The sequence below is a fragment of the Simochromis diagramma genome, unplaced genomic scaffold (assembly GCF_900408965.1).
Source record: "Simochromis diagramma unplaced genomic scaffold, fSimDia1.1 OVJJ01000321.1, whole genome shotgun sequence".
Lineage (NCBI taxonomy): Eukaryota > Metazoa > Chordata > Actinopteri > Cichliformes > Cichlidae > Simochromis > Simochromis diagramma.
Window position 1 is genome coordinate 16,206,593 of NW_024386772.1, and position 14,800 is coordinate 16,221,392.

General features: G+C 39.9%; 2 protein-coding genes across 2 annotated transcripts; both read right to left on the bottom strand.

Annotated features, from left to right (window-relative positions):
* Positions 1–1,700: 1,700 nt before the first annotated feature.
* LOC120747098 (myeloid-associated differentiation marker homolog) lies at positions 1,701–2,840 on the bottom strand. Its single transcript, XM_040052729.1, has one exon. The coding sequence runs from the start codon at positions 2,770–2,772 to the stop codon at positions 1,909–1,911; it is 864 nt and encodes a 287-aa protein (XP_039908663.1). The 5' UTR covers positions 2,773–2,840; the 3' UTR covers positions 1,701–1,908.
* A 724-nt stretch (positions 2,841–3,564) lies between these two features.
* On the bottom strand, positions 3,565–6,593 carry LOC120747122 (myeloid-associated differentiation marker-like). The gene is made up of 2 exons (XM_040052778.1): positions 5,994–6,593; positions 3,565–5,579 (listed from the first exon to the last, which is right to left on the bottom strand). Exons 1-2 carry the CDS (start codon positions 6,258–6,260, stop codon positions 5,019–5,021), a joined length of 828 nt encoding a protein of 275 aa, XP_039908712.1. The 5' UTR covers positions 6,261–6,593; the 3' UTR covers positions 3,565–5,018.
* Between the last annotated feature and the right edge of the window lie 8,207 nt (positions 6,594–14,800).

Consider the following 14,800-nt stretch of genomic DNA (forward strand, 5'->3'; position numbering starts at 1 on the left):
TAAATACAGTCACAAAATACATTTTACTGCAACTCCTTTTAATAAGGAAGGCACATTTTGGATGTGTTGTACAGTGTACTTTTTCATACCTCTTTTCCCCCCTGAAGTGGAAGAAACTCGTGAACTGTTGATCGTGAGTTGTCCATTCGGTAAGCTAAATCAAAGCACACCTTACAGAATCCAATTTACTGTCACGTCTGGCATATATAGACGATTTACTTAAATGTGGTCTTTCCTTCTGACAGACTGACATGAGAAGAAAAGCTAAATTTCCATGCTTCACTTACTCTATTTGATCCAAGCTCACTCACACAGATTGGTATACCGGGCAGCACAATACCTTTGGGATTACATGTAAGATCTGGATGAAGCTGTTTTAAAAGAATTAACTGAGGTCCTACTTTTTGCTTCCTGGCTTTCCAGGCCTGCCCAGCACATCTCTAAAGAAGAAAGAAAGGGGGAAAAAAAGAAAGAAAACACCTTCCAACAAATCCAACTTCATTTTCTTTTTTGGCTTTCCCACGTATCCCACCAAGGTCTGGAAATTTCTTGCCGTCTCACTGCTGTCTCTGCTTCATCTCCGCCTTTAGAAAAAAAAAAATGTCCCTGTATTTCTCTCATTTCTTCCAGCCCCATCTCAGTGACAGGTCTGTTTGCCTTTCAGTGTTTATATTTTCCTGTTTGTGTTGCACACTAAGGATTTTGGTTTTATTATATATTTATCTGCAACACTGGCTTGACATTTAGGGAACAAAATGTGGTCTTTATTATATAATTCACTTGACCACACCCGAATAGCAGAAAGTCTGGGAACATGGAAACGGTTGTTATTAACTGGATCTAAAAGATGAACATACATGTCAATGTCACGCATTGGTTTGTAGATTACTATTGTTGAAACTAGGACACGTTCATTTTTAGGTAGTTCAGCACAAACAAAATAATACTAGACTTTTGCTTTCACTTTTCTATGCAGGATACTTGGTTCTACATGAAGGTAGCAATATCAACCTTCACCTTTGAAGGAGATGCCGTTATCTAAATGTCGATCTGACTGTACTGGCATTTATATTGGCCAGTAAATGAAAATTAAAAAGTAACCAAGGGACTGGAGAAGCACTCATGCAGCACGAGTCTTCATGCCGAGAAGTTTGACCAGCAGAGGGCATTCAGTAACTTTCTTGTTGGCAACAGGAAAGTTGCCACAAACACAACAACCAGCTGACTGGCCAGAATGTAAACAAGTATATAAACTACAAACAGCAAATGTGCAGTTATTGGCTGAAATCTATTTACATTTATATCATCCAATGTTGGATATCAGACTTTTTAAATCAGCAGATATCGGTATCGGCCTAAACAAATAATATATCAGTCAGGCTTTACGCTAATACTCAAGAGTGCATCAATAACATTTTGCTCTTGGCCTTCATTTTTTTTTTTTGAAAAATAACCACCGTGTTTATTATACAGCGAAATGTCAACTGTCAAACTCTTCCTTTCATCAGAAAGTTGTGACACCGTCAAATAAAAAAAGATGAATGTGAACACACCCACCTTTATTTGGCATATAATTTGACTACACGATGCAGCAGAGCTATAGATGACCTCAACATTATTACCTGTACTGTTCGATCACCTCAGGATCCAAAGTTCCCCTCAGATATTTGTTTTGTTTTTAGATCTTACGACAGTGATACCACAGATCTAATCATTAACTGAGTATGTTTTGGTACTTTACATTTCTTTTATGCAGTTATTTAAGACAGCACTTTAGATTATAATAGACTATATTGGATTCGTTATTTGGTCAGCAGCTGTATAACACAAGTTTATAAAAAATTGAAACACTTTTATAACCTCGTTCTATTAAGAGTGATGCAAACACAGAGCATGTTTTGTTTCATATTAGTCTTCACGATTCATGATGCAGAACACAAGACGTATCGAGTACACAGTGTCCAGGGTGTAAACAATAAAGTTAAAGATTGTCATGAAGGTGACCACCACCAGCTTATCCCAGGGACAGAAGTGACCACAGTTAGGGGGTCTTTGTTTGTTGTTAGAGAAACTGTAGAGTGGCCAGATCACCATAGCTGTCGCGTACATCACTGCTGCCAAAATGTTATAGACAATCACCACCATGTCGAAGGAGATCGGCAAGTAGGAGGTCAGCTGTGCGAGGGTGAGCAGGATTATGATGATGGAAAAGATAAAACACAAGGAATACACAGCCACACACCACTGGATTCCTGAATTAGCAGTGTACTGGCTTTGATCCAGGGATACAAAGATGAGACAGGCAATGAAGGTCTCCAGCATCTTCATTATCCCCGGCAGCGTGGAGAGGAACCCGCTGGTTTCCCCACGAGGATAAAGGCGTGTTAAGACCACCTCACCTGCATATGTGGCGAAACAAACCCAGGAGACCACGGAGGCACCGATAGCACGGTGGCAGGTTTTGCAAGTGAAAAAAGTGGGGTAGATGATGGAGACGATCAGGCACATGAGGCTCGCAAGCATTGCAAAGGCGGTAGTGAAGTCATCCCAGGCGAAAGGTACTTTGCTGTTGACGGTGGTGAACTCCAGGATGACAATCAGAAACGTGAAGAAGAAGCAGAAGCACCAAGTGAACATGCACCACGCCCAGTAGGAAGATGAACCAGCTCCTGCCGCTCCCGCCAGGCTAAAACACATGCAAGTGAGGATAGCTGCCATTATTCGCATGATCCCCACTGGCTGGGTAAGGGATCGGACATCTACATTCACCATGTCTGGACAGGATGAGTGTCTTTGACCTTAAAAAAAAAGAAAGTATTCTTTGGTTTTCCAAGTCAGTTTACTGTACTCAGTGTACAGCAAGCCTTTGACTTTGAAACCAGCTTAAATGATAGCAGCTAAAGATGTCCATGAAGGCAAAGACCAGAGCAGGTGTGTTCTTTGAAACAGAAACGCAAGTGGTGGTGCACATTCACTCAGAGCATCCTGGGCTTATCTGAGCTGTTTATGACCCCTGTTTCACGCCATTGATTGGATACTCATGAGCGTTATCATGTTAGCCTCGCAACCCACACTGGACTCTGGTCTTTGGCACAAACCCAGCTCAGTACAGCATAGTGATGGGGTGTAGGTCATATCCTAGAAACAAATGCGTTTTTTCCTGTAGTTTTGTTGACTTGATTTATTACTTCTGTGTAGTTAAAAGAGAGCAATTTGGGACACTAAGTTATGTTATTGAGCTTTTAAATTTTAGTGGGTGGCAGTGGTAAAATCCCTGGCTACTATCCTTGGGCAAGGCACTGAAGACACTGACCTGAGTTCCCTCCATGGTGCATCCGTGTGAGTGTTAGCATGAAAGCTACAAAAGGTGCTATAGAATGAAGAGCTTGTACGAATGTGTGTGAAAAGTTGGATAAATGAGCGTTAGAATAGATAATAAGTACTGTTATATAAGTACTATTCCATTTACACTAACACATTGGACATCATATGATTCATTTCCTTAAACATTCATGTTTAAGGAAATGTTCATGTTCATGAATATTTAAAATGTAAGAAAACGTTAAACAAACCACAAAACAAAGAAGCAGAGAAAAGTGTACATTTATAAGAATACATTTAAAAGAACACACAATCACTACTGTACTTTAACACACATTAAATCTGCAGATGCAGAATGTGGATGTGACCCATGTGGTCTCTTCCTCTCCAGTTTTTCCATTTTGTAGCTTTTTCCTTTTTTAAAAAACAAAAACAAAATCTCTCATTGCTCACAAAACTACATACTACTACATACAATCACTTTTCATAGTTGTTCCCATTTTTGTATGCGGGTTGCTGTACATGATGGGTGAAAGGTTACGCTTCAACCATATATGCTAGTGGTTATCAGTTTTATTACTTAGCCCAGTTTGCTTATCAGAGTATAACCTTGAGCAACTGCTTTTATGGTTCGTATGGTCCGTTAAAAGAAAACTAAAATGGTAAAAGTACTTATCCTGTACTCTCCCTTTAAGTAATAGATTTACTAAGGAAAATTTTTATTTTGTGACACTGAGTGAAGGTGTGCTTCATCTTTAAAAACTTTAAAATATTTATAAAAATAATGTTTTATTACTGTTTGGAGAAAATCCAAATACAACCAGTTTAAACTGTGCATTTTTCACTGTTTACTGAAAGAATAACCAGAACCATTGTAGACTAATCAAACAGCAAAGTCGTCACTGATTATTATTCCAACTGGCTTTAGAGCTTTGGATTGAATAAACAAACCTAAATAAACCTGTTCTGGCAGTAAACGTCCAGTAATTCTTTTCCTGTGTAAACACAAATGAGGAGCCGTTCGACAGCTCAGCTCATCATTAGCAGTTAAATCATTAGGACAAAACAAAGCAGCTTCTTTCTTTAACAGCTAAAGACTGCCTTTAAAAAAAAAACTACAACAAGAAAAAACTTTCTTAACTCTGCTCTGTTTTGTTCTCTTTCACTTACTCCATGCCTATAATCAAAAAAAGGGAGTGGAGTTGTTAGCTCGAAACCCATAGCTGTGAGTATTGCAGGATATGCACACTTGGACACACCTTTGCAAACATTCTCAAAGGGGAGTTCAGTATTTAACCATGAAACCATGAAAGTGGTATTTATTTAAGATTTACTTATCATACTTTATTACCGAGGTGCTAAAACAACCACATGGGTATGTAGGCTTGTTCAATAACGTTCAGTAACCACAATGACTGGATTTTAATGTTCTTTATCAGGGTGAGATTTGTACGAAACTACACTGAATGAGTTTCCTACTCAGTACTTTTACAGGCTCATAAACCTGAATAAAAAGAACCCCTGAATCAACCACAGCTACGTTATGGCTTCAAAAAATGCAAAATCGTGTTAAAAAAAGCTACTCTAATTAATATGAAATCTGCAGTAAAAGAATGACATAAACCACCATAAAAATAACTATCATACAATCAATCAATCAATCAATCAAAGATAAGTTCAAGCTGACTTTTTGCAACCTATGTTCTGCTGACGAAGAAGACGAGCTTAAACGAGTAAACTGTATCCACAATGTAAGCAATGAGGTTCAAGCAGGTCATCACAGTAATGACTATGTAAAAATTATTGTTGCCTAAATTGTTCCTAAAGCTGTAAAATGGCCAAATGACCACAGCTGTGAAGTACATCAGCACTGCCAGCACATTGCACACCGTCAAGACTTTGTCGAAGGGCGCAGGGAAGAGAGACAGCAGGCGGCCGATGGTAAAAATGATGACGAGGAGGGCAAAAATGAAGCAGATGGAGTAGACAGCAACGCACCACTGGAGTCCCGGGAAGTTAGAGTAAAAGGTGAAGTCCAAACAGATGAAGATGATGCAGGCCACAAAGGCCTCTAAAACCTTGAGGAGGCCTGGGACTGTGGAAAGGAATCCACTGATCTCACCAGGTTTGGCCCGGGTTAGCCCCACCTCACCGGCGTAGAGGATGAAGGCCAAGCAGGTCGTGACACTGGCACCAATACCTCTGCCGCAGCTAGAGCAGACGAAGAAATATGGATAGATAACAGCTGCTGTGAACATCTGTGTGAAAGAAAGGGTGGAATTTTTTTAAGATACTCAGAGTTGATTTTGACTGATTTCTAGTGTTTCACTCAGTTTAACAAGTTATAGATTATTGATAAAGCTGCAAAAAAATAAAGCTCTACCATGGGACTTTTAAACTCATCATTTAGGGTGTTGTTGATATGTCTATCTCTAAAAACATAGTTAATCTGCCTCTTATTGTTCATGAAGTTGTTTAATTGTACTTAAAGTAGTTTGAGCCGTATGAAACCTTTAAATTTAAGTTCAGCTTAAAACACTTTTATTTTCTTCAAGTCTCAGTGGCAATGATCATGAAGAAAGCTGGCTAGTCCTTCATACAACCTGCAGCAATAGCTATAGCAAGAACAGACAAATGACATTAGAATTTAAAAAATAAAAATCGACACATACCATCAGGGTAGCCAACATGGCAAATGCAGCAGTGAAGTCATCCCAGGAGATGGGCAGCTTTGTATTTAGAGTTGTCAATTCCAGGAGGAGCACAAGGAAGGTGATGCAGAAGCAGAAACACCAGCTGAACATGCACCAGGCCCAGAAGGACACAGAAATGTGGCCCAGTGATGCCACCAGGCTGAAGGAGATGCAGGTTAAGACCACTGCCAGTATCCTTAAAATGCCCACCGGCGCTGTGAGTGTCTTGAAGTCCACCGTAACCATGCTGACTGTAAGCCGTTAGACAGATTACAGCTGGATCTATCGTTAATTTAGCACCTCTTCTATTTTTCTCACTTCAAAATTATTATTATGCTATGTAGAAGCTGTTTGGTTTCTGTCTCAGCAGAAATGCTGTCGAATGTAACTGAAGGTATGTGGAAACTGCGGCCGCTCCCTCGTTGCCTCCCATCCAAAGCTGCAGAAATGTATGACATTCACATTTGCTTATCACTGTAGAGGGGTTGGTTTATTGACTAAGCTATTATGTATAACAGGAACAACACCTGCTGACACTTTCTATTCACCCTATTGCTCATCCATTACGAATTCTAAATTAGTGGCATGTTCAGGCCTTAACAGCTTAAATATGTTAATATGTTACAAGAAGCTGAGGAAATGGTCCTTAGCAACATGGCATATTGTTTTATCTACAGATGTAAAGTAGGATTATTTCAAAGAAATATGAAAGAGTTGCTTTATATTGTGAAAAAATACTTCTGTTTATCTGAATAATTTTTAAAAAGATCCGAGTTACTGCAAAGAAAACCAACATTCAAGATTTACTGCAAGTGCAGCAAGTAACTCTCAGCTGCTGACACAAACAAGCACCTTTGGCAATTCTTGCACAATTGTTAATGCACGACACAAACCTTATTTTTGTGCAACTTATACAAATTATTTAACATTTTAATGTGGACAGTACTTATAGCCTGTGGATGCAGTCAGTGTTCAGTAATGTTGTTCATCGGTTAGTGAAGTCCCAGCTTGAAGCCTCGAGTTTTGCATCGGCATCTAAGGGTTTGGAAACAGAATGTTATGAATGGTCTGTACCAAAATCAGGAACAGAGGGACAGCGCACTACAGTACAAAAAAACCCCACCCCCCCATAACACATGCAAGTCATTATCTAGCAACACTAAACAGGACCATAAGTCACTGAACAAACATCATGCTGCACCAGAAAAAGAACAGCAAGTAGAGACTGAGACCTCTTTCTACAATTGTGAGATAAATTACCCTTTAATGCCAAGTGCCCCCCCCCCCCCCCCCCCCCCCACCACCACCACCACCACCTTTTAAAGCAATAAATTGCATTAACTTCTGGATATAGCAAATATAATACAAGTTAAAACTCATATATGCAAATTAATATTTAATCTCCCAATTTAAAAAAAGTGGCTAGTCAAGAAAATGTTAATTAAAAGAAAAAGAACTTCCTGTCAATTCAAGTTTTACAGGGTTAAAGTTTAGATTGTTTTAATAGGGTTTATGAAGTGAGCTTCAACACAGTCAAACTTATTTCTATTATCAACACAGTCTCCCCCTGTTGGCACTGAGAAAGAGCTTAAGCCAATTTCACATTAGCTTCATTTTTCAGAGCCAGAGAAAACATCCATCTTTATATACAGTCTATGGGTAAAACAGTGGAGACTTAAGTCTGTGAAGGTTCTCAGTCATCGTAGTCAGAGGAGCTTGCAAAGAAAAGCGTCTGGACTTCTTTAAGTTGCTTGAAGACGTTTCACCTCTCATCCGAGAAGCTTCTTCAGTTTTTAAGGTCAAATGGTGGAGAGTCCCAGATATAAACCTAGTGGGAGTTTCCCCCCACAGAGGGACAAAGGACCCCCTGATGATCCTCTACCTAATCACATGAGCCAAGGTGTGAAACTGGGTGTGGGTCCCAATCAGCCAGGGTTTCGGGTGAGCTCATTGTGAAACCTGGCCCCACCTTATCATGCGAATTCCTGAGGTCAGATGGCCCAGGATGTGAGTGGGCGTTAAGGCGTCTGGGGAGGGAACTCAAAACTGGATTATAGATGGCAGACAGTTGGTGTTGTAAACCACCGCCTCTGTTCAAAGATGGTCGCTCACAGTGGACGTAGATGGCTTAAGTGGAGACTTAACTAATCCTATAAAACCTTAATTATTTAACTGATAACAAAAACGTTAGAAGCTGATGTTGCTTATTTTGATTATTTTTGTGCTTTTGAATTCATTTGTGCTGCTTATGTAGCTCACAAGCAACTCAGTTTTCAGTAGAAATTAAGAGGGTAAATCGCAACCAGGTATGGATAATTAGATGCCTGTATTATCTGATCTCCAGATAGAGCACCTCTATAAAAGCAGAGATTTTGTTGCTAGTCTGGAGCAATCCCATATCACAGACTTCTCTGGACTAAATAGATATGAAAGGGTTTCCAGGAAAAAGCCTCTTCTCTCTAAAAACAACATGGCAGCTCAGATTAAGTCTGTAAAGTTTTAAATGAACAAACCATAAAGATACTGGTACAATGTCCTTTGGACAGATGTGACCAAAGTGGAGATGTATAGCCATGCACAGCGAAACATTTGGAAAAAGCAAACATAGCATATCAGCACTACAGCAGCTCCTCATACCAGCTGTTAGGCATGGTGGTGGAGCGGTCATGATTTTGGCTTGTTTTGTGGCTAAAGAACCTGGGCAGCTTGCATTCATTGAGTTGTGAGGTCATCTACCAACAGTTAAAACTTGCCCATAATGCAACAGGGCAATGATCACAAGCACAGCAGCAAATCTACAACAAAATGTCTGAAAAAGGAAAGAATCAAGGTTCTGCAATGGTCGAGTCAAAGACGAGACCTCAGCCTGACTGAAATGCTGCGGTGGGACCTTCAGAGAGCCGTGCCTGCAAAATTCAACAAAGTTGTAACGAAGAGAGGGGCAAAGTTCCTCCATGATGCGAGACACTAATTAGTCATACTGAAAGTGACTTAAATTTATTGCTGCTAAAGGTTGTTCCACAAGCTACTGGTTCATGGGGAGCTCAGGACTGCACAGAGTCCTGTGAAAAAACATGTTTTCACAGGATTGTAGATGAAAGATTTTATGGATCAACTTTTGTGTTGAAATAGTGCAGGATTGGCACAGAGCTATTATTTTAACTCTGACTCATCCCTTAAATATTTGGGAAAGTGTTCTGAATACTACATAACCCCATCGATTCAGTTCTCACTCCCTTATAATAATCTATTACAACAACTATACTTTATAACTAAGGTTACAGAGTATTTCACTTTACATGGGACAGCACTGTTTTATGATTTTACCCCCCACTGATCATCCTGAGACACTGCTCCAAATTTCCATTGGCTCTAGTTTACAAAAGTCAACACATACAACTCTCACAAGAAATGTGTGGCTGAGAGAGAGATCCCTACTGATGACAGAACAGAACAGAGGCTACAATAACAGCTAATCGTTTTATCAGATACTGGGGCACACATTTAAAACAAATATCACATAACAACATAATAACAAACTTTAGCTTTGATTTTTGCATTAAACAATCAGTGTGTAAACTGGTCCCTCACACCATTGATACTAAACTTATAACTTACACACTTCATTTGTTTATTTTAATGCCAGATATGTGAAAAGATGACCTCTTACTCTTGTAATGCGCACCAGACAGAATCCTGGCCCCACAATAAGCATCTTAGAAATGGGAGAAATGCTGAATACAAAGTTTATTCCTCTAAAAATAGAGGAAATAGAGCAATAGAAAACTATTTGAAATAAAAATAATTATATAATAATATGGAATTGTGCGGATAAGAGAGACTTTCCAGGCATGGCCACTTAGGCCCCAACAGGAAAGATAACTTGACTTCTTTGTCTTTATCAGGTCACTTTTGCTTAAAATTGCATACGCAGTAGTACAAGCTACTATGAACGCTGATTAAACTGAGACCTGAACTTGGCCTACATCCTTAAACCTGCGGCTTTTCCAATGCACAGCCGGAGTACTTTAGCGACAGCAAAAAAAAGTGTGATTGTTTAAAAATGGATGTGGAAGCAACCCTGTGACTTGAGTGTATTTATCATTGTTCTCAATAAAAAAAAATCCCCCCAAAACCAGAACTCTGAATGACAGAGTAACTGAGCTAAAGACGACATCTGCACAAAATGATACATACACACCCAAATACATTACTCCAAGTAAACAGTTTCTCATTCACAGTTAGCCTACCCAGACTGCAGGAAGTTTCAGTCTGAGATGACAGCTCACAGCATGACAATAGAACGAAAACCAATGAAAATGAAGGCCAAACATGTAGCAACAAGAATGATCGCTGGGTCAAGTTAGGTCGCAGCATTCCCACTATTCACCACTTATCATTGAAAAGCACCCAGGGGTACGGTCATAGGCCACAAAGTCCTCAAATGTTCTCAAAATGGAAAAAGACACAAATCACTGGGGATTTTGTTAAATGTTAGTTTCTAGAGATGTTGGAGGAAACAATATCAAGCTCTGTGAAACTGTGTCAGTGTGGCTTTTGAAAAATGTGCAGCTTAAACCAATCACTGCCAGCCATGTACCAAGCGCAGGCAAATAAACCCCAACACCCACCCAGTGTGTGTTTGTATTAGACGTGTGAGTGAGGGGAAGGAAGAGGAACCACAAGCTCATTTGTTCTTAGAACAGAAACAAACACTTATGCTTGCCGTCCACAGAGTCCCATGGTTGGGCCTGAGTTCTGAGGTCACAAACGTGGACACAAATCTGTGCAAACGTTCCCGGGGAGTTGCCTCCTGCCCTGCTCTGCTGTTGATGGATGCTGTAATCCTAAATTAACCTTGGTGTCAAGAGTGTTTGTCTGAACATATACTTAAGTAAAGGAACACCACACTATTTTTCTAATTTTGTTTGACATATTTTCCATTTCTGTTTTTTGTATGTATGAAAGTATTTGGACGGTAATTGATCTTACTTTGTTTAAAACTGGAGCAACTTCCATCTGTAGCTCAATTTGATGACTAAACCTTTCCCACACTGTTTTATGATCTGTACACTATAATATTTTAATAGAGCTCTTATCTGCTTTTTTACCTGGGGAGATAAGTTAGTATTGTGAAAATATGCACTGAATGAAGTAACATAGTGGTTTACACATTCACCTAAAAAGAAAAAGATCACTGATTTAACCCCAGGGTGAGACATAAATACCTTCTGGGTTGAATCTGATGAAGAAAAGAAAATCACATTTAGTGAACAGGTTCACTTTGCAAGACTTCCTGTGTGATTATGACAGACACTATGAATCAGTTGTTGCAACACGGGTGGAAGTTAAAGGGGTTAAATTCACTTTTCCCTCAGAATAATATATACTATGCCCTAACTTTCAGTAAGTAAATTAAAATAAAATAAAGTAAAACAAGGCATTATTTTTTATCGTTAACTCGTTTTTCCTGGGTCTTTTCACGTGTGTTATGAATAAATCTTCTTTTTTACGGTACCGGTACTAGTTTTATTTTGTTGTATTTATCCGCGACACCTTAAAGGCCGGTCTGTGAAAATATTGTCGGGCATGAACCGGTCCGTGGCGTGAAAAAGGTTGGGGACCGCTGTTTTAGGGTATGTCTCTACCAGCTTTGCACAGAGACTGAAATCCTTGCCCATTCTTCTTTGCAAAACAGCTCCAGCTCAGTCAGATTAGATGGACAGCGTCTGTGAACAGCAGTTTTCAGATCTTGCCACAGATTCTCGATTGGATTTAGATCTGGACTTTGACTGGGCCATTCTAACACATGGATATGTTTTGTTTTAAACCATTCCACTGTTGCCCTGGCTTTATGTTTAGGGTCGTTGTCCTGCTGGAAGGTGAACCTCGGCCCCAGTCTCAAGTCTTTTGCAGACTCCAAGAGGTTTTCTTCCAAGAGTGCCCTGTATTTGGCTCCATCCATCTTCCCATCAACTCTGACCAGCTTCCCTGTCCCTGCTGAAGAGAAGCACCCCCAGAGCGTGATGCTGCCACCACCATGTTTGACAGTGGGGATGGTGTGTTCAGAGTGATGTGCAGTGTTAGTTTTCCACCACACATAGCGTTTTGCATTTTGGCCAAAAAGTTCCATTTTGGTCTCATCTGACCAGAGCACCTTCATCCACATGTTTGCTGTGTCCCCCACATGGCTTGTGGCAAACTGCAAACGGGACTTCTTATGGTTTTCTGTTAACAATGGCTTTCTTCTTGCCACTCGTCCATAAAGACCAACTTTGTGCAGTGCACGACTAATAGTTGTCCTATGGACAGATTCCCCCACCTGAGCTGTAGATCTCTGCAGCTCGTCCAGAGTCACCATGGGCCTCTTGGCTGCATGTCTGATCAGCGCTCTCCTTGTTCGGCCTGTGAGTTTAGGTGGACGTCCTTGTCTTGGTAGGTTTACAGTTGTGCCATACTCCTTCCATTTCTGAATGATCGCTTGAACAGTGCTCCGTGGGATGTTCAAGGCTTGGGAAATCTTTTTTTTTGTGTCATGTATGATTTTCGTTCCACTTCTCACGTGTACAACACTTTGTGTTGGTCTTTCACGTGGAAATCCAATAAAATTGATTCATACTTGTGGCTGTAATGTGACAAAATGTGGAAAAGTTCAAGGGGGATGAATACTTTTGCAAGCCACTGTATGCTCTAGAATCGATTCTCACAGTAAAATATCGATATTTTAGTAATTTAGGGTAAATTTGTAGTTTATCATTAACAGGAACACAGTGGAAAGAAACTATTTCATTCGGATTGTCTACATTAGAAGGAACTACTACTACTACTACTAATCATGTGCGAAATACGGCTGTATAAATGTGTCGCAGCCTCTGGTGTGCGCACTCAGAACAATGACTGAGTGTAACTAGAGTTATATGCGTATTTTACATCCACAGACGTGGTTTGCAAGAAAGTGAGGTGTTGTGGCAACACTACAAATTTGTCAAACACCTCAGAGTAAATCATATCACAGAATATGACGAGCGTATGTTGAGGCGAACTGAAGAGGAGGAGTGGACAGAGACAGGTGCTGCTAGGGTGAGACAGACGTCTCTCATGGAGTCCTTTAGTGCTGCAGGCAGGCAAGGTGTTCAAATAGTGCACAAATTCAGGTTTTTTATTTCTATATGATGAATTCTGCATTATTAAGTGATAAGAACAAGTAATCTGATGTCCTGTAATCATTATGACACTATAATTTGAGATACAATAAATAAAATAAGTTTTTGTACAAAGTATCAGTATCGGATCAGTATCGGATCAGTATCGTCGATACCACCCTGAATTTTACTTGGTATCGGATCGGAAAGGAAATCAGTGGTGTTGCACATCACTAACATTCAGACCAGTAGCGCTAGATTAGACTGTCCTATACATGTCTGGCTGGCTCCTCGCACTTTTTTTCTTTTTTAAAAAAGCAAATGTTTACTCCTTTGTTACTTTATGAATATATATTTGTATGACCATTGTAAATGGATCATATGTAAATGTGAGCTTGAAAGCTTGGCTGTCTCTATGTGTTAGCCCTGTAACAGACTGGTGCCCTGTGCAGGGTGAACCCCGCCTTTTACTCTCCAACAGCTAGGATAGGTTCCAGCTCACCTGTGGCCCTGAGTAATGAAGGAAATGAATGGATGGACTTCAAAATTAGCATATAATACAGTCTACAGTATGCAAACCTTTGTTTATGGTCAATGAACAATCATTGTTCTGCTTAAAGCAATCTTGTGCTGTCTGATGGCACGAAACAGGAACATTTCTTATATTAAAGCCTGATATCACACTAGTTTTAAGCCTGGAATTGATTCCCAAGAAATACCAATCTATGTTGCAATTACCGGATGCTTGAGATACTCTTTGTGTGCTGGCGCACTCTCCAGTCTGAAGGATGCTTGAACTGCTCCCTAAGTTTAGAGGAAATAAAAAACAGTGTTGCAACACTGGAATTACGCTGACCTCTAGTGGTCGTAAATTGAAAGCAGACACTGGTCAGGCCGGCTGCACTCATACTCGGACACTGCAGTGTCTTCCAGAAGTGATGAGTAATGGTATTGTAACAGTCCCGTGAACCTCTCAGTTTCCTTTCCTGAATATCGCAAGACCTTGGTGTGTCAAAGTGATGTGTTTAGAGGGCAAATGGAAGCAATCACAAAAATGTGGAAGTAAACGTACAACACTCATGCAGGAAATGAGAAACAAATATTCATGTAAAAGCACGTAGCACCTGAGAGGAAAGTGGATATATAATAGAATAGCAGGCATTTATATAGCTGCTATTCTATTATTCAGTACAACATTATTTCTTGTATTGTAAATCTGGTTGAGCACATTTTTGTCAGCACATTCAAACTGTTTTGGAAGACTGAGAATGTCCTTACAAAATTCCGTTTTCTCATTGTGCTTCTAAAGAGCAAGGCTGGATGTGAAAGAAAATATGGCCACATAAGTTTTCATTTACTGAGTTCACTGAGGAAGTCAAAACCACAGGAAACCACAGATGTAGGCAAAAAAAACAAGAATACAGAAACCAAAAGCTGTACCATGCATTGATTGGTTTACACTACCAAAGTCTAAGAAAATAACAAAACAAAAACGGTTCACATGAAAATAAATTTTGTTTCTTGATCTCCGGATGTTAAGTGAGATGATTCATGCTGTTATCGGACTCTATGCATGCATAGTTTTTTTAAACACGTAGGCAGGGCTGTAGACGCAGGCTAAAACTGATAAGACGAATTGTGGTA